The 21356-nt window shown below is 42.1% G+C and overlaps 1 protein-coding gene across 4 annotated transcripts in view; it reads right to left on the bottom strand.

The window, feature by feature from the left end:
- SLC9A7 (solute carrier family 9 member A7) overlaps positions 1–21037 on the bottom strand; it is a 182134-nt gene extending 161097 nt beyond the window's left edge. For all 4 annotated transcript variants that reach the window (XM_024988752.2, XM_005228096.5, XM_002700063.6 and 1 more), the window contains exon 1: positions 20608–21037. In XM_024988752.2, the coding sequence (XP_024844520.1) occupies positions 20608–20923 (316 nt within the window). In that variant the 5' untranslated portion in view covers positions 20924–21037. The remainder of the gene's footprint in view (positions 1–20607) is intronic.
- Positions 21038–21356: the final 319 nt, after the last annotated feature.

The raw sequence follows: 21356 nt of genomic DNA on the forward strand, positions 1-21356 counted from the left end.
TACAAATAGCTGTGAAAAGAAGAGAAGCAAAAAGCAAAGGAGAAAAGGAAAGATATAAGCATCTGAAAATGCAAAGAAATAGAGGAAAACAACAGAATGGCAAAGACTAGAGATCTCTTCAAGAAAATTAGAGATACCAAGGGAACATTTCATGCAAAGATGGGCTCGATAAAGGACAGAAATGGTACGGAACTAACAGAAGCAGAAGATATTAAGAAGAGGTGGCAAGAATACACAGAAGAACTGTATAAAAAAGAGCTTCACAACCCAGATAATCACAATATGGTGTGATCACTCACCTAGAGCCAGACATCCTGGAATGTGAAGTCAAGTGGGCCTTAGAAAGCATCGCTACAAACAAAGCTAGTGGAGGTGATGGAATTCCAGTTGAGCTCTTTCAAATCCTGAAAGATGATGCTGTGAAAGTGCTGCACTCAATATGCCAGCAAATTTGGAAAACGCAGCAGTGGCCACAGGACTGGAAAAGGTCAGTTTTTATTCCAATTCCAAAGAAAGGCAGTGCCAAAGAACGCTCAAACTACCGCACAATTGCACTCATCTTACACGCTAGTAAAGTAATGCTAAAATTCTCCAAGCTAGGCTTCTGCAATACACGAACTGTGAACTTCCAGATGTTCAAGCTGGTTTTAGAAAAGGCAGAGGAACCAGAGATCAAATTGCCAACATCCGCTGGATCATCAAAAAAACAAGAGAGTTCCAGAAAAACATCTATTTCTGCTTTATTGACTATGCCAAAGACTTTGACTGTGTGGATCACAATAAACTGTGGAAAATTCTGAAAGAGATGGGAAAACCAGACCACCTGACCTACCTCTTAAGAAACCTGTATGCAAGTCAGGAAGCAACAGTTCAAACTGGACATGGAACAACAGACTGGTTCCAAATAGGAAAAGGAGTACGTCAAGGCTGTATATTGTCACCCTACTTATTTAACTTATATGCAAAGTACATCATGAGAAACGCTGGGCTGGAAGAAACACAAGCTGGAATCAAGACTGCCGGGAGAAATATAAAAAACCTCAGATATGCAGATGACACCACCCTTATGGCAGAAAGTGAAGAGGAACTCAAAAGCCTCTTGATGAGAGTGAAAGAAGAGAGTGAAAAGTTGCCTTAAAGCTCAACATTCAGAAAACGAAGATCATGGCATCTGGTCCCATCACTTAATGGGAAATAGATCGGGAAACAGTGGAAATAGTGTCAGACTTTATTTTTGGGGGCTCCAAGGTCACAGCAAATGGTGATTGCAGCCATGAAATTAAATGACACTTACTCCTTAGAAGGAAAGTTATGACCAACCTGATACCATATTGAAAAGCAGAGATATTACTTTGCCAAAAAGGTCCATCTAGTCAAGACTATGGTTTTTCCAGTGGTCATGTATGGATGTGAGAGTTGGACTGTGAAGAAAGCTGAGCACCAAAGAATTGATGCTTTTGAACTGTGGTGTTGGAGAAGACTCTTGAGAGTCCCTTGGACTGCAAGGAGATCCAACCAGTTCGTTCTGAAGATCAGCCCTGGGATTTCTTTGGAGGGAATGATGCTGAAGCTGAAACTCCAGTACTTTGGCCACTTCATGCGAAGAGTTGACTCATTGGAAAAAAAGTCTGATGCTGGGAGGGATTGGGCGCAGGAGGAAGAGGGGAAGACAGAGGATGAGATGGCTGGATGGCATCACCGACTCGATGGACGTGAGTTGGAGTGAACTCTGGGAGATGGTGATGGACAGGTTGGCCTGACGTGCTGTGATTTCATGTGGCTGCAAAGAGTCGGACACGACTGAGCAACTGAACTGAAGTGAAAGTGTTGATATCTAATTAAGGATTCTGATCAGTTTCAAATAACTGATATACCTGCCTGGGTTACAATAATTTCAATTGTTGGCAATTCTCTGGCAGTCCAATGGTTAGGAGTCTGTTCTTTTACTGCCAAGGGTGTGGGTTCAATCCCTGGTCAGGGAACTAAGATTCCTACAAGCCGTGCAGTAAGGCAAAAAGAAAAAAAAAAACTTGTTTTCACCAACTTATATGTTCCTGTAACATACAAAATGTTTGATGTCCATTTGGCCTTTTGAGGTAGACTAAACTCAAACCTGTATCATTGACCTTGTGTCATTTGCAGGGCTTAACCAGGCCCTCCATACCAGTGGTGGAGACTGAGAATACAGCAGGTGCTTAACTGACTCACTCCCCTGGAGATGTCCTCTTTTACAGAAACCCAACTGTAACTAGGAATGTTCCTAGTTAACTGAATTGTAGAAATTAAAGAGATATCACTCTAAAACATGAACTCAGAGATTAGTACCCTCCATAGGCACAGTTTCCCTGGCTGAACTCATCAATAAAGGGCTTAGAGATGCTAGGGTATCACTGTTAATGTAGCCCCTGTGATTAAAAAACAAAAAGACATTGTTACAGAAATATCTACCATTTTGCTTACAAAGATTAATAACATATGCATTAAATTATAATGTTATTTACACTACAAAAAGGGTCCTTCCAGGAATTCCCTGTTGGTCCAGTGGTCAGGACTCAGCGGTTTCACTGTCATGGCCTGGGTTCAATCCCTGGTTGGGGAACTAAGATCCCACAAGCAACACAGCAAAGCCAAATAAAAAATAAATAAAAAACATAAGGGTCCTTCCTTCTCTCCTCATATTTACCATCACTTCCTCTCCTTAAATAATGTATAATAACTCAATCAAACAGCATCAGTAGTTAAGCTTACAAAATAGCTAATGTGGGGTTTGTTCATGCAGATACTTAACATTTCAACTGTGAACAACTATTTATCATAATAACCTCATCCCATTCTTTAGGCATATATTATCGTAGCAAATGCAGCTTTTACCTCAACACCTAGCGTCCTTTCCCCCAGACTGCTGACAGGAATATTGGCTCCTTGGACCCTTGACCATGCAGCTTTCCTCCTCCCTTCTGGGCCATATCTAGGTATTAGAAATATTATATTTCAGAATGGACATTCAGTTTGAGGAAGGATCTTCACACCAGTCCTGGACTTATGTGACCTCAGATCCATTTTCTACCCTTTGTTGTTCTGCTACATGTTCCGGGGACAGGAAACAAGGAGAAACTCCTGTAATCTACATTTCCAGGCCCCCTTCCAAGTGGCTTCCAGTTAAATTCATCCAATGGGTGGCACCAGTGAGAGACAGGAGGATGAGAGGAAACAGGCGAGGGTATTTTAGGCAACCTCACTCCAGGACTCTGGTAACACCACCTTCTCCCTATGTCCACCCCAGGGGTGACAGTGGCTTCCTGCTGTTGCTTTATCTCTAGGTCACTTCAATGCACCCTGGTTGGCTTCTCAGCTTTTCCAATGCCTGTTTCACAATTGTCTCCTACTGAACTACTTGCCTCTTTTTTTCTGACTGGGATTGAGACTTCATCTGCCACATCAGAGCTCCACCCTTTACCAAATATCCCCACAATGAATAAAAATCACTACTGTAAAGAAAAAATATTGCCTGTCATTCCAGTTCTACAAAGATCAAACCATTAGCCACTACAGTTGCCCACCAGTTCATACATATTCTGGCTTCTCCATCACCTCTTAGAAGAAGTTCCTCAGAACTATCTAAGAGGCTGTCTCCCAGGCTCAGGTCCCCAAATAAAACTCACAACTTTCATGTCATGCATTTTTTTTCAGGTGACACTGCAGTATTACCGTCTTGTCTATGTCTCTCTCCAGTACCATCATAAACACTCTGTACAACACCGCCATTGAAAAGAGACAATTTTCTCATTCATACCACTGAAGAGAATCACTCCAGCTCATTCATAGCCTACTCTGTTAATGAACGCAATTGTTTCTTTCCCTGGTTCTCTCAGCAGTAAAAATGTACAATAGCCAACAGATTCCTAGACTAGAATAAGATCATCCATGGTAGGCTTGTTTTAAAGGTGTGTTCGTGTGTATATAAAAATGAATAGCTGTTGAGGTATGGCAGAAACCAACACAATACTGTAAAGCAATTATCCTCAAGTAAAAAATGCATAGCTGTATAAAAACACAGATATACACATGAAGTCCAGATTTCAATATAAGTAACACAAAAAGAGTGTGTATGGGGATTACAATGACCAAAAAAAAAAAAAAAGACCAAAACTCCTTTATGGAATTAAGGCATCCACTCTGAGACAAGACAGAGAAAGAGGGACTGGAATTAGCTTCATGCCTGAAACAAAAACAAACATAAATACACAAGATAATGGTTTTCAAGACACTGAAAGGAGGCAATGAAGAAGAGGTGATTGAGAGATGGGGGTGGGTAATAAGGTAAGTCATTGACTGCTCCAGCTTATTGCCTTAAGAGAGTTTCCAAGCCACAAAACAAGGAGGGGAAACAGAGACATGTCTAGCTGACTCCCGAAACTGACAAAGCTGGGATTCTGGATACAAAAGCAGCTAAAGTTCATAGGACTGAGTACCAGAAAGGAGACCCAAACAGAGAGAGAATCCTGGAGATCCAGAGGTCTCTCCCTCAGGTATTCAGAAGAAATCAGCATATGCCTATGAGGAGAAAGAACAATTTGAAAGGATTATGACTACAGGGTTTTGGGGGGGGGCATGATAAAAGTGCCCTAAATTGTGAATAATTGATAGAATTACATAGAAAATCATTAATACAGAAGATTTGAAATAAAACAGCCAAAACAATTCTACAAAAGAATACAAATGGAAGACTCACACTACCCAATTTTAAGATGCACTACAAAGCTGCAGCAAGCAAGATAGTATGGTACTGGCAAAAAGCTAGATACAGAGATCAGTGGAACACAAGAGGAAGTCCAGAAATACATCCACACAAATATGGGCAGTTGAGGGAATTCCCTGGCTATTCAGTGGTTAAGACTGTGTGCTTTCACTGTCTAGGGCCCAGGGTTCAATCCCTGGTCGAGGAAGTAAGATCCCGTAAGCTGTGTGACATGGCTATATATATATATATATATATATATGGAATTGATTTTGGAAAAAGTTGCAGAAGTAATTCAATGAAGAAAAGATCACCTTTTCAACAATGAAACATCCATATGCAAAAAAATAAACCTCAACTTAAACTTATCTTAGTCAAAAAATAACTCCAAATAAATCACAGATCTAAATGTACAAAATGCAAAACCATAAAGCTTTTAGACGAAAACAAAACCCTCCTGACCTGGGGTTAAAGAAAAAATTTTTAGACATGACACCAAAAGCACAATCAATAAAAAAGGGAAAGTTGATAAACTGGATTGCATCAAAATTAAAAACATTTGCTATACAAAAGACACTGTAAGATGAAAAAAGGCTACAAACTAGAAGAGAACATTTTCATATTACATATTTAACAAAGGTCTTGATTCCAGAATATAAAAAGAACTCAAAATTCAAAGAAAACAATACAATTAGAAAATGAGCAAAACACTTGAACAGTCACTTCACCAAAAAGAATATGTGAAAAATGACAAATAAGTACAAGAAAAGATATTAAGCATCAGGAAAATGCAAATTAAAACCACAGTGAGATACCACTACACATCTATTTGAATGGGTAAAATTAAAAATACTAACAATACTAAGTGCTAAAGAGAATGTGGAGCAACTGGAACACTTATATATTGCTGGTTGGAATGTACAACTACTCTAGAAAACAGTTTGGCAATTTTCTTATAAACCTAAACACATGCTTACCCTATGACCCATCAATCCCAATCTTGGGTATTTATCATAGAAAAATGGAAACTTACATTCACACAAAAACCTGTGCTCATAGTTTATGCTTGCTCAGTAGCTCAGTCTTGTCTGATTCTTTGCAACCCCATGGAGTGTATGGAATGCATGAACTGTAGCCCGCCAGGCTCCTCTGTCCCTGGGATTTCCCAGGCAAGAATACTAGCGTGGGTTGCCATTTCCTCCTCCAGAGAATCTTCCCCACAGAGGGATTGAACCTGCATCTCCTGCATTGCAGGCGGATTCTTTACCAATGAGACACCAGGAGAGCCAGTAATGTTCATAGTAGCTCTATTCATGATCACAAAAAAAAAAAAAAAAACTGGAAACAATCTAAATGTCCTTCAATTTGCAAACAAACTATGGTATATCCATAAAATGAAATCCAACTCAGCAATAAAAAGGAACTAATTATAGATACTTACAATGACATGGCTAAATATCAAGGGCCTTATGGTAAGTGAAAAAATTAATCCCAAAAGGTTACATACTGAAGGATTCCATTTATGTTGATATTTGAAAGACAAAACAACAGTGATGAAGAACAGGTCAGTGACTGTCAGAGCAGTGTGGTAGCATGAGTTTTTTAGGGTGAAGGAATTCATATTCACCTCAACTGTGGTGGTGGTGGTTACACATATCTATACATGTTATAAAATTCATAAAACTGTACATCAAAAGTCAATATTACTCATGATAATTTTTTAAATAAAATTAATAAATCTAAAAAAGAGATGATTTTTAAAAATAAAAGTGTCATGAAATTGAAGAAGCCTCAGGAGAACAAAAAGCTAAGAGTCAGATGATACCACCCTTCAGGAAAAAGTTAATATAATAGGCCAGATGTTGCTATCTCTAGGAGGCCTGCTTATATGACTGACCCATACAATAGTTCCTGAGAATTTGAGCTTTTGTAAAATATCCCCCATGCTACTAATTGATAAGGTTGTTTCATGTGCCTGGAATACTGAATACAGCTAGATAGTTTCTACAAATGTAATTCATACAGCACACCTGCTTTCTTCTGGGAACCAGAAATTTTGGTAAGAGTACCTAATCAGTCCTTATTTTAAAAAAATATCTGAGCCTTGAACAAGTTTGCTAGACAGAAACACTGTGCATACATTGTTGCATTTACTTGCTGCTGCTGCTGCTGCTAAGTCACATCAGTTGTGTCCGACTCTGCGACCCCATAGACAGCAGCCTACCAGGCTCTGCGGTCCCTGGGATTCTCCAGGCAAGAACACTGGAGTGGGTTGCCATTTCCTTCTCCAATGCATGAAAGTGAAAAGTGAAAGTGAAGTCACTCAGTTGTGTTCGACTGAGCGACCCCATGGAATAAAGCCTACCAGGCTGCTCCATCCATGGGATTTTCCAGGCAAGAGTACTGGAGTGGGTTGCCATTGCTTGCCGGAAGAAGCTTACTCTGTGAAACCCCACCCCTTTAGAAGCCCACATCTAGACTCTTTCATACTCCACCTATTACATCTTTTTCCCTTGCATATAAAACCCTAAAGAATACACACCAAAAAAAAAAAAAAATGTTAGAGATGATAAAACAAATTCAACAAAGCTACAGGGTATAAAATCAACACCCCCCCCCAAAAAAAAACCACTTCAGTCCTACTTGTATATGCCAGTAACGAACAATTGAAAAAGGAAATTTTTAAAAATCATATATAAAAATTAACTCAAAACAGATCAACAGTCTAAACTTAAAGGCTAAAACTGGGAATTCCTTAGAAGTCTAGTGGTTAGGAGTCAGACCTTTCACTGCCAGGGTCAGGTTTGATCCCTAGTTAGGGAACTTAGATGCTACAAGCTGTGCAGCTCAGGCAAATAAATAAATAAATACTAAAAATATAAAACTCTTAGAAGAAAATATAGGAGGAAAGCTTTATGGCATTAGATTTGGCAATGATTTCTTCTTGGATATGATACCAAAGCACAAGCAACAAAAGAAAAAATATATATAAATTGACCTTAATCAAAATTAAAACTATGCACATCAAAGAACACTATCACAGAGTGAAAAGGCAACCCAATGGATAGAAGAAAACATTTACAAACCATATATCTGATAACAGAATAATATCAGGAATATACAAAGAACTCCTACAACCCAACAACAAAAAATAACCCAATTTGTAAAACAGGCAGAGGTGTGAATGAATACTTCTCCAAACAGATAAACAAACAGCCAATGAGCATGTGAAAAGCTCAACATCTCTAGCCCTTCAGTTCAGTTCAGTCACTCAGTCATGTCCGACTCTTTTCGACCCCATGAATCGCAGCACGCCAGGCCTCCCTGTCCATCACCAGCTCCCGGAGTTCACCCAAACTCATGTCCCTCGAGTCAGTGTGCCATCCAGCCATCTCATCCTCTGTCACCCCCTTCTCCTCCTGCCCCCAGTCCTGCCCAGCATCAGGGTATTTTCCAATGACTCAACTCTTCGCATGAGGTGGCCAAAGTATTGGAGTTTCAGCTTCAGCATCAGTCCTTCCAATGAACACCCAGGACTGATCTCCTTTAGGGTGGACTTGTTAGACCTTCTTGCAGTCCAAAGGACTCTCAAGAGTCTTCTCCAACACCACAGTTTAAAAGCATCAATTCTTGGGTGCTCAGCTTTCTTCACAGTCCAACTCTCACATCCATACATGACCACTGGAAAAAACATAGCCTTGACTAGATGGACCTCTGTTGGCAAAGTAATGTCTCTACTTTTGAATATGCTATCAGGTTGGTCATAACTTTCTTTCCAAGGAGTAAGCATCTTAATTTCACAGCTGCAATCACCATCTGCCGTGACCTTGGAGCCCCCAAAAATAAAGTCTAACACTGTTTCCACTGTTGCCCCATCTGTTTCCCATGAAGTGATGGGGCTGGATGCCATGATCTTCGTTTTCTGAATGTTGAGCTTTTTTTTCACTCTCCTCTTTCACTTTCATCAAGAGGCTTTTTCGTTCCTCTTCACTTTCTGCCTATAAGGGAGCTGTCATCTGCATATCTGAGGTTATTGATATTTCGCCCAGCAATCTTGATTCCAGCTTGTGCTTCTTCCAGCCCAGCATTTCACTTCTTCCAGCCCAGCATTTCGCATGATGTACTCTGCATAGAAGTTAAATAAGCAGGGTGACAATACACAGCCTTGACGTACTCCTTTTCCTATTTGGAACCAGTCAGTTGTTCCATGTCCAGTTCTAACTGTTGCTTCCTGACCTGCATACAGGTTTCTCAAGAGGCAGGTCAGGTGGTCTGGTATTCCCATCTCTTGAAGAATTGTCCACAGTTTATTGTGATCCACACAGTCAAAGGCTTTGGCATAGTCAATAAAGAAGAAATAGATGTTTTTCTGGAACTCTCTTGCTATTTTGATGATCCAGCGGATGTTGGCAATTTGATCTCTGGTTCCTCTGCCTTTTCTAAATCCAGCTTGAATATCTGGAAGTTCACGGTTCATGTATTGCTGAAGCCTGGCTTGGAGAATTTTGAGCATTACTTTACTAGCGTGTAAGATGAGTGCAATTGTGTGGTAGTTTGAGCATTTTTTGGCATTGCCTTTCTTTGGGATTGGAATGAAAACTGACCTTTTCCAGTCCTGTGGCCACTGCTGAGTTTTCCAAATTTGCTGGCATGTTGCCTGCAGCACTTTCACAGCATCATCTTTCAGGATTTGAAAGAGCTCAACTGGAATTCCATCACCTCCACTAGCTTTGTTCGTAGTGATGCTTTCTAAGGCCCACTTGACTTCACATTCCAGGATGTCTGGCTCTAGGTGAGTGATCACACCATCGTGATTATCTTGGTCGTGAAGCTCTTTTTTGTACAGTTCTTCTGTGTATTCTTGCCACCTCTTCTTAATATCTTCTGCTTCTGTTAGGTCCATACCATTTCTGTCCTTTATCGAGCCCATCTTTGCATGAAATGTTCCCTTGGTATCTCTAATTTTCTTGAAGAGATCTCTAGTCTTTACCATTCTGTTGTTTTCCTCTATTTCTTTGCGTTGATCTCTGAGGAAGGCTTTCTTATCTCTCCTTGCTATTCTTTGGAACTCTGCATTCAGATGCTTATGTCTTTCCTTCAGTTCAATTCAGTTCAGTCGCTCAGTCGTGTCCTACTCTTTGCGACCCCATGGACTATATCAGATCAGATCAGATCAGTCACTCAGTCATGTCCGACTCTTCGCGACCCCATGAATCGCAGCACGCCAGGCCTCCCTGTCCATCACCAACTCCCGGAGTTCACTCAGACTCACGTCCATCGAGTCGGTGATGCCATCCAGCCATCTCATCCTCTGTCGTCCCCTTCTCCTCCTGCCCCCAATCCCTCCCAGCATCAGAGTTTTTTGCAATGAGTCAACTCTTCACATAAGGTGGCCAAAGTACTGGAGTTTCAGCTTTAGCATCATTCCTTCCTAAGAAATCCCAGGGCTGATCTCCTTCAGAATGGACTGGTTGGATCTCCTTGCAGTCCAAGGGACTCTCAAGAGTCTTCTCCAACACCACAGTTCAAAAGCATCAATTCTTCGGCGCTCAGCCTTCTTCACCGTCGAACTCTCACATCCATACGTGACCACTGGAACAACCATAGCCTTGACTAGATGGACCTTTGTTGGCAAAGTAATGTCTCTGCTTTTGAATATGCTATCTAGGTTGATCATAACTTTCTTTCCAAGGAGTAAGCGTCTTTTAATTTCATGGCCACAGTCACCATCTGCAGTGATTTTGGAGCCCAAAAAAATAAAGTCTGACACTGTTTCCACTGTTTCCCCATCTATTTCCCATGTAGTGATGGGACCAGATGCCATGATCTTCATTTTCTGAATGTTGAGCGTTAAGCCAACTTTTTCATTCTCCACTTTCACTTTCATCAAGAGGCTTTTTAGTTCCTCTTCACTTTCTGCCATAAGGGTGGTGTCATCTGCATATCTGAGGTTATTGATATTTCTCTCGGCAATCTTGATTCCAGCTTGTGTTTCTTCCCGTCCAGCGTTTCTCATGATGTACTCTGCATAGAAGTTAAATAAGCAGGGTGATAATATACAGCCTTGATGTACTCCTTTTCCTATTTGGAACCAGTCTGTTGTTCCATGTCCAGTTCTAACTGTTGCTTCCTGACCTGCATACAGATTTCTCAAGAGGCAGGTCAGGTGGTCTGCTATTCCCATCTCTTTCAGAATTTTCCACAGTTTATTGTGATCCACACAGCCAAAGGCTTTGGCATAGTCAATAAAGCAGAAATAGATATTTTTCTGAAACTCTCTTTCTTTTTCCATGATCCAGCGGATGTTGGCAATTTGATCTCTGCTTCCTCTGCCTTTTCTAAAACCAGCATGAACATCAGGAAGTTCACGGTTCACATATTGCTGAAGCCTGGCTTGGAGAATTTTGAGCATTATTTTCTAGCATGTGAGATGAGTGCAATTGTGCAGTAGTTTGAGCATTCTTTGGCATTGCCTTTCTTTGGGAAGTGTAAATCAAACCCATAATAAACTAACACTTCACAACAACTAGGGTGACTGTCTTTTTTTTTAATATTTATTTATTTGGCTGCACCATGTCTTAGTTGTGGCATGTGAGATCCAGCTTCCTGATCAGGGATCAAACCCAGGCCCCCTGCATTGAGAGTGCAGAGTCTCAGCCACTGGACCATTAAGGAAGTCCCTGCTTCTGCTGCTGCTAAGTCACCTCAGTCGTGTCCGACTCTGTGCGACCCCATAGACGGCAGCCCACCAGGCTCCCCCGTCTCTGGGATTCTCCAGGCAAGAATACTGGAGTGGGTTGTCATTTCCTTCTCCAATGTATGAATGTGAAAAGTCAAAGTGAAGTTGCTCAGTCATGTCCAACTCTTAGCGACCTCATGGACTGTAGCCTACCAGGCTCCTCCATCCATGACATTTTCCAGGCAAGAGTACTGGAGTAGGGTGCCATTTCCTTATCCAAGGAAGTCCCTAGGGTGACTATTTTTAAAAAAAGTATTGGAGAGGATGCAGTGATATTGGAACCCTCGTGCACTGTAGTGGAAGTGTAAAATTTTGCAGCTACTTTGGAAAACAGTTTGGTAGTTCCTCAAACAGTTACCCATATAATTACCTTATGACCCAGCAATTCTACTTATAGGTATATACTCAAAAGAATTGAAAATAGGGATTCAAACAGACACTTGTATACAAATGTTCATAGTAGCATTATACCACCAGTTGCCAAAAGGTAGAAACAACCCAAGTGTCCCTGAACTGATGAATGAATAAACAAAATATAGTGTATATTTAAAATGGGATACTAATCAGCCACAGAAAGGAATAAAGTTCATATACCTACTACAACATGGATGAACCTTGAAATTATTATTCTAAGTGAAAAAAATCAGACCAAATATTGTATGAATACACTTATATGAAATTTCTAGAATAGGCAAATTCATTAAGACAGAAAGTAGCTTAAAGGTTATCAGAGGTTAGGAGGAGGGAGGAATGGGGCATTACTGCTTAAATGAGTATAAGGTTTCTGTTTGGAGAAATGAAAACATTTTGGAAATAGTGGTGATTGCCACACAATTTTATAAATGTTACAAATGTTAGTGAATTATACAGCTAAAATAATTAAAATGACAAACTTCATGTTATACATATTTTACCACAAGAAATAAGAAAAAAAACCATGTGGCTTATCAGCTAAATATACAATTTTCTGCAAATATCTATTCACCTATCCCTTCATTCTCCTTCCTTAAACAGTTCTCTGTGATTCAAGCAGATGTTTTCACAAAAGTTTCCTTCTCAGTGTAAATCTGAGGCACAAGAACTTCAAGGATCTTTAGTGCTAAGCAGTGTTATAGCATCTTTTTGTTAGACAAGGTAGAATCCATTAAATAAATGTTGCCATAGCACCTACTATGTGTTACAACTGTTCTAGGGACAGAGACAGCAGCAAACAAAAGACACTCCGGCCTGCACTGGGTTTCTTTCTAACGTATTTTGGAAACTCTCTCCAGGAGACTGATATGTCTGTGACAACTAGCACAGTAAGAGCAGAGAGACCCAAGAGTGTGACAGACCCAGTTCAATTTGCCTCCCCACCTCTGTGATAGTGATGTGTAGAAATGAGAATACTTTTAGGCAACTGCTCCCACCTGAGAAGGCCTAGAGCAGCCACTCTGATCATTGTTTGACTATTTTGCCCCGTAACACTGGAAGCCTTCTGTCATACTGTCTTAGTTCAGGCTGCCGTAACAAAGTACCACAGGCTGTGCAGCCTATAAACCAGAGAAATTTCTCTCTCCCAGTCCTGGAGGCTGGAAATCCAAAACCAGGGTACAGGCATGTTCCAGTCCTGGTGAGAGTCCTCTTCCAGGTTGCACGCTGCCAACTTCCTGTTGCACCCTCACAGGATGGACAGTTCTCTGGGGCCTCTTTTTAAGGGCACCAATCCCATTCATGAGGGGCTCCACCTTCAACCTAATTACTTCCTAAAGGCCAAACATCCCATTACCATCATCACCCTGGGAATTAAGATTTCAACATAGGATTTTTGAGGGGCACAGACATTCAGTCCATAACACATAGCAACAGAGTAACACCTGGAATGTGGTCTTTGGAATACAAATGAGCAGGTATCTTGGCTTCACTTGGATTCAAGGGCCCAAGGCCAATCTAGCATAGGAAAAGGGATTCTTATAAACTGGCCAACCTCACCCCTTGCAGCTGTACACTGGAGTTTGGAGCCAAAGCCCCAGCTAATAATAAAGGGTTACTTTGCTTTGTTTTATACTCTGGGCATGAATTTCCCTCAATGACCTCCTGGAAGCAGGTGATCAGGGCAGAATCCAGGTTCCCCTCTATCCTAGCCAAATACATCCTCAACCTATTGATCCTATCCTTCAATAGATCCCCATTTACCAATCTCAAATGTGTGACCCTAAACAAATGAGGTACTAAACCTAACTTTCAATTTATTCCTTGAATAAATTTATTTATTCCTTGAATAAATTCCTTGAATAAATAAATACAGTCTTCATTACATTTTCTGTTAAGGTTATATGGCTTAAACTATGCAAAATAATATGGTGCTTGACCATGATAGCAGGTATTCAATAAACAGGTGCTATTTTTTACCACATTTATTTAATTACAAGCAGTGTAGTGAATGAATTTAAAGGATCAAAACAAATATTCTGTAGCAGTGAGTTTCAAATTTCAGTATTTAAAATCCCTGGTAATGCATTGAATGACAGATTTCTGGGCCTCACTGAGACATTCTCAATCAGTCTGGGGCCAGACCTGCCATTTTTAACAAGCTCTCCAGGCGATGCTGATAGGTTCATTGAAGCAACTTAATAAAACTCGAGATGAATGCCCTTTTCAAACTGGATCACTTGAAAATTTACTTTATCAACAACCAACAACAAAAATGCATGAAAATCTTACTACGTTTCTTTTCTGGATTACATATGACAAAGTATTAATCAAATACTTAAGCAGAGATTGGCTAGCTGCTTTCCAAACCTGTTCCTCTTACTCCAACTAGACTACATCTTCCTGCCTCCCTTCCAGTTCAATGTGGCCTCGTGACCAAATTCTGGCCAACAGAAACAGCAAAGCAATGTGCACTACTTCCAGGTTTAGTATGTAAGTCTTCCCCTTATGATCTTCTTCTCTGTCCTTCCTTCATGGGCTGGAGGGGGAGGATTCCAACGGCCCAAGGGACAGATAAGCCACAAAATGGAAGGCGCCTGGTCCCTGAATCACCACTACATGGAGACCCACCTGCCAGATCCCTGCACTGGCCCACTGCATGAGAAAAAAATGAAGTTTTTTCAAGTTAGGCCATGGAAATTTGGGGTTGGTCTATTATAACAGCTAGCATTACCCTAATACAGATATCTACATTGATTAAAAGAGAGGGAGCAAGCTTTAACCAAAAGAGAAAAGTCTCCTAACATATATGCCCTTCTAAGTGAACAGAGGCAGTTTTTCAAAAGACATGTGAATCTGAAAATCAAACCAAAACACTGAAATGAAAAGGAAGTTACAGATTCTCAAGTCATGCAAGCCTAACCATTTCATGAAACCTACTGTTAGAGTTTCACAGTGTCACAGAGAGTTTAATGAGAGTAACAGATGGTTTATCCTCACATGGTAGAAGAGTGAGAAAATCTGGTCTCCTCTTCTTATAAGGGCACCGATCCTATCATGGAGACTCCACCTTCATGACCCCTTCTAAACCTAATTTACTCCCAAAGATCCCACCTCCAAAGACCATCACACTGGGGAATGGGACTTCAACATATGAATTTTTGAGAGAACACAATTCAGTCACTTATCCTGCCTTTCTGCTTCCCCTGACATAGACAGACTTTTGGAAGAAACCAGGACAACTGTCTTACAGATTGTCCCATATTTTGGATATGTCTGTTTCCACACGGTATTTTATAACTTATTTCCCTATCCCCTATATTTCCTATCAACTGGAAGATGCTCCTAAAACCTCCATTAGATTCAGATGAAGCATCTAAAGGATGAATACTACACAGGTAAAGCTGTCTGCTTCCTTTTGTAACACAACAGGAGGCACATAATACTGGACAGTTCCATGAGGACCGAGGATAAATTTGATGACTTGGTTATAAGATGCTGACTGCCAGACCTCTCTACTGTAAAGGCACCTTTTTTCCTTTGTGATAGATAAGTAATCTGTGGTGTGATATTCAACAACATGCAAGTACCATGTTCCCCACAACCTCTCACCTATGGCTCTGGAATTCGTTGAAAATCCTTGCCAAAGTTAATTGTCTTTGGGGGTTGTGAAATGGTGATTTCTAATTACATCATTCCAAAAAGGCTCTAAGAAATGCTTTCAGGAAATATCATTTTCCTAACTTTAAGATACATTTTACTTCCATTTATAACTTTTAAGTAACAACTGCTACCTAACCACATAACTGATCTGTTTCTAATGCCTTTTTTGCTATAAAAAAGTTGTTTGCTTTATTTTTTAAATGTTTCAATTGTAAAAGTAATGGTCAGTGTTATAGAAAGTTCAGGCCATTCAGAAGAGTATAAAAGGAAAAGTAACATCTCCCTTTCCTCCCTCCCAACAACTGATCCCACTGTCAAAGTTTGTGCCTCTATCCAGAGATGCACACATGTTATATGTAAATGTATATATATCATGTTTATGTATTTATATCACAGGACTTAAAAAAAATAAATGAAATGCTATACATACTGCTTTGTGCCTTGTTTTTTCCACAACACTAAGTGAGCTGCCTTAAAAGGACATCTCAAAACACCTTTTTCCCAACTGAACAGTATTCCTTAGTGGGAATATGCTGTAGTTTAACCAGTTCCTTCTTAATGAGTATTGCAACTTGTTCCTGCTGCAATGAATATTATCATCTATATAATGTAACACACTAATGTGATTATTTCTAAAAAATAAAGCCCAAGAATGGAGACTGCTGGATAAAAAAGTAGAACAGCTACCTTATAAATTCTTTTCTAAGTATTAACAAATGGCCCACAAAAAATTATAATGTATACCTATGGCTGATTCATGTTGATATTTGACGGAAAACAACAAATTCTGCAAAGCAATTATCCTTCAATTAAAAAGTAAATAATTTTTTTAAAAAAGAAAATGACAATTCTCATCACTCGCACTAACTGTATCCTAATGCCTTTTTAAATTACAGCAGGACTCTACCCAAGTAGCAATGCTGGCCAAATAATCACAAGTCTAAATTGAAAATGAGAACTAATATTTACCAAGTAAGTAGCAGACACACTGCACTTGACCTTTACAATATCACAATAACAAAAATTCTGTGAGGTGAGTGACACTGTCTCCATTTTTGAAAAAAGGAAACTAAGGTTCAGAGAGCTTGCCCAGTATTGCACAGCTTTACAAGTAAGAGGGCCAGCATTTGAACTCAGGGCATCTGGTACCAAACTGAGACTATACAGAGCTTCCCAATTAACCAGGAAGAGTGTGGTTCTGAAATGTTTGCTCACAAGCTCAAATGTTAATTTCACACTACTGCAAAAAGCCATAATTTCCCCTTTCAGACTTTGCCTATGAACCCTCCCTCAGCCTGTGCTTAGCAATCCAGCACCAGCAAAACAACAATGAGCCCACAGTCCATGGAACCTGGAAGGTTCTGACCAACACATACTTGAAAAGATGATAGGTGTGGAGGAGGGGCAAGCGAGAAGCAGGAGGAGGGGCAAGCGAGAAGCAGGTGGTAGGCTAGCATGACGAAGTTAGATATTTTGGACCCATATCAGCTGTCACAAAAACATTATGGGGAAAGTGGAACTACACACGAGAGAGAACCACAATTAACTGACACAGTCTGTTTATGCCACCTTCCCTCTTCAAACACTTGCTATTTCTGCTGCACAAACACGAGGGGCTTGGTAACTTTAGGATGGCACTTAATCACGTACAGAGCCAGACAGCCAGGAGCTCCCTGCACTGACAAAACAGGTTAGACTGATGCCAGGCGAGCGCCTTATCCGCTGCCCTGCAGCCCTCATCACAGGGTCTGGCGCGGTTGGGGGCAGCTCCCTTTAAGGTCCCTGGAGAGTCCAGTCTATGGTCACCTTCCCTGGTAGCTGCCTGGACCAGTGGTCAGGGAGGAGGAGTGCTTCTAACAGTCCCTTGGTGGGTGGTAGAATTCCTTTCCATTTAAATGCTAAGTATTCACAGCCTGTCTCTTACAGTCCTTAGGTCCTTTGGGATCTATCTGTGCACACCACTCCTAAAGTACATCAACTCTTCTTTGGAGACAATGAGATAAAAGGAGAAAGGAGAAAGAGAGAAAACCTCCCCCCTTTCCCAGTTATGTCTCCATTCCAGACCCAGGGCTCCGAGAAAGTTCCACGGGTACAGCTGACAACTGAAAAGTCACAGAAAATTAATAGCAATTTGATTTAAATAGGGAGTAGTGGGCATCAAACTGGATGATTTGAGGAGTATCTTAAAATGCCACAAGAATGCCACAGAATGGAAGCATGGACATGCTATTAGGTGATTCCACTTCCAAAGTCCAAAAAAAAAAAAACCCACAAAAGTATATAAAGTGATGTCTTCCCTCCCACCCCTACGTTCCACCTACCTTCTTCCTCCCCTACAAGGAAACCAATGGTGTTAGGCTATTGCATATCCTCCTAGAGATATTTTATGACTATACCAGCAAATACACATATTATCACAATTTATTTTAATATATTACCATATATTAACACATTGTTTATATATATATATATATACATATATATACACACACACACACCACAATTTATTTTAAATATTAAAGCTTTTCCTCTCAAAGTACCACTTAAGTATTTTTTAAAGTGCCAGGAATTAGATTTTTTTCATTTCAAGGTAAAACTTTTGAAATTCACAGTTGAACTCTTTCATTCGTGAAAACCTACCAACATTTAAAAGTTAAATTGGTTATCTCCATAAATTTACTTGGGCACCCAGTACACAGCAGATACTTAACAAATGTTTCCTTAGATCATTTTGCCCTTTATTGCTCAGAGGACACTCACTTCCTCTACTGATATCAAGAAATGAAATCTGATGTCTTTCTACTGAGAAAGAGAAGTCCTGAAATCTGCACTGCATTCACTTAAGTATTCAAAGATTTTCATATTGAATTTTTTAAAATCAGAATTCCTATCCCTTAAGTGTGTGTGTGTGTAGTTTGCTAATCAAATGACATCAGAACCCAGATTTGGGGCTGGGGGGTGTGGAACTTAAAACAGAAGACTAAATATCTCTTAGAGAAAAAGAAATATTTTCTCTCAGTTATAGGCAATCCACATCAAAATATTAATATTTGGCAGAACCTAGGACATCACACATTGACAAACAAATTTCTTACTGCATTTCACAGTAACACTAAAAGCCAAAGACACAGAAGAAAATTACAGAGAATGCTATGACAGGATGTTGCCTTTTCTGAACATCATCAATTAAACCAGATTTCCATAACACAAAGTGAAACAGTACACTGGTAGCACAATCCCAATGACTAAGAGATTGAGATGAGTTCAAAAAGTACATATCCACAACGGAAAATTCTATTGTTGTTTTCAAGCCTTAAGATAAAGGTGACTGAGCTCCTAAGAACATGGAGTACTCCTCAGAAAATATATTTTTAAATCTCATTTTCCATGCACTTGGAGCATATATTTATGAGCCCGTCCAATCTACCTTCTAAAAGTATTTCACACTGTACTTTAATGAATTGGATCTAGGAGCTATAAAATAAAAATGTTTTTATGGCTAAAGGCAACGCTCATTTGCTCAGAGTCAACCGCCTGAAATGACATGTTTCAACTCCCCACTCTGCTATCAGCTCAGGAAACCTTCGAGCTTACCTGCTTTAGCCTGGGCATCAGTCATTTGTCACAGATTGATACAAACCACAAACCTCAAGAATGGCCAGGTTTTTTGTTCACATCTGTAATTTGCAATAACTAAACTCAGTTTTAGACCTGGTCCTGCTTCAATTCAAGATCTGTTTAGGCCAGGTCTCTTTAAAACCTAGAGGGCTCCTGGAGAGCACTTCATAACCTTGGTGACCATGAGCCAGGGCTGTCAACAATCAAGCACCATGAGTAAGTAAGGCCCAGGGCCAAGGGTAACTGTCACATTAAAGATTAACGTTTTCACTTTCCATTCTCTATCACAGAATCCTGAATGGAAATTGAGTGGAGAGATCCCTCCAGTATAACTGATGAAGTCAAATGTTTCCTACTGGGAACAGTCATTAAGTGGACTCATCTATTTCACATGAGGATGCCAACCTGGGCCTTAACTCCACTGAATTAAATTCAAAAGGAGAATACTTGGTTCCCGTTTGAAGTCATGTCATGGTGGGCAGGTGTGAGGGTGGAGGGGGTGGCATGGCAGGGGAAGAGGGATGATTCAGATTGTGGCTGACATCCATGCAGTGACGCCAAGATCTGTGCTGACCCTTGTGTATGTAATACACCATGTGCCATTAAACTCAAAAAAGGATGATGGCATAGTCCATCTTTCACAACAAAAGAAGGCTGACTCCAGAATTAAAACCACTACTTTTCCTCTTCATACAGCCTTAAACGTATCTTCAAAGCAGCGTCCTTGTTACAATCGGAGGGATGCAAAAGCTCCTCTTCTCTTAAAGAAAGCAAGTGGGTATAACTTCCCACTTGGACCCAAGGGTGGGAGGCGTGCCCATCTTCCCGACTAGGCCCGCCATGGCGGTACATCACCGTAGGTCTTGGACCACGCTCACCTTTCACAGGGCTTCAAGCTCCGACTTTATTTACAAGACATCCGGGAACACAGATGTCAGAACTGGGCGCCCACCCAGGTTGCCCATTGATGTGGCATCCACCAAGCCCCGTCAGCTCTTACCCACCCTCACGGTGGGCTGCCTCCTAGGGCAGAGCGATCCCTAGGAGGTCACCCCCTCCTGCTCCGGCACACACACATCCTGTGGAGCTGAACTGGGGCTGGGGGTGGGGGTGCGAGGGGTGGGGTGCGAAGCTGAAACAGAACCGATTGGACTGAACCAGACCACCCCGGTGCCTTTCATTTTCCTGGTTCCCCCGGGAAGAAACGTCGAAATGAGGTGGAATTCATTTTCATGGTAATAGGGAGCCGGAAAATGCAGACAGTTGACCTTGGGAGCCGAGACCGTCTCAGCGGGAAACGGAAAAGAAACGAAACACGTCGGCAAGTGAAGGGGGAGCACAAGGCGGCGCGGGGAGGGGAAGGGGTAGGGAGAAGCACAGCAGCCCGGGTGCCCGAAGGGAGTAGGGGACGGTGGGCGAGGGTGCAGGGTGTGCTCACCGTAGATCATGGCCAGCCCGGTCTCGTGCAGGAAGCGAACCCGGCGGTGCTTGAAAAGCCAGATGGTGAGGATGGTGAGCGTGAGCAGCAGGATGAAGGTGAGCAGGCTCACGCTGTCCTGCCGGTGGCTCTCCTCTGCCTCCTTCTCCGTGGCGAGCTCCTCCATGGCGCTGCTGTCCTCAGCCGCCGCCCCATAGGAGGAGGCCGCGGCCGCCCCGCGCAGCCCCCGACCCAGCAGCAGCATCAGCAGCAGCCGCGGTGGCAGCGCCCGGGCCGCCCGCCCCGGGCCGAGGCGCGCCGCGTCACCAGGCTCCATGGCCCCAGCGCCGCCCGCGCCTCCTGCACGCTGGGACCGGCAGCCCGCGCCGTCGGCAGCTTCCCCTGGCGCCACCGACCTGCCCGAGTAGCCGCGGCCGCTGCAGCTCCTCCTCCAGCTCGCGCCGGGCAGGGACCGGGGACGCGCCGGGAGTCGCGCTGGGGGAGGGGCGCACGCAGTGCGCAGGATCCCCAAGCACCGCCCCCCGCCCGCGTACCTGTCCGGCCCCCCGCCGCGCCGCGTGGGGGGTGGGGGGGGCTCTCCCTAAACCCGTCCCGCCGCCCTTCCCCCCTCCAGCGAGGTCGCCTGTCGCCCTCTAGCCCCCGGGCCGAGCCGAGGGCCCCTCTCCTCACTGTGCTCCTCCCTCGGTGCCGGGGTACCTGGCCAGGCCATCTGCGCTCGCGGGCCCGCTTTCTGGGCACTCGCCGCCGCG

Source organism: Bos taurus, chromosome X (genome assembly GCF_002263795.3).
Source record: "Bos taurus isolate L1 Dominette 01449 registration number 42190680 breed Hereford chromosome X, ARS-UCD2.0, whole genome shotgun sequence".
In the NCBI taxonomy this organism is placed as follows: Eukaryota; Metazoa; Chordata; class Mammalia; order Artiodactyla; family Bovidae; genus Bos; species Bos taurus.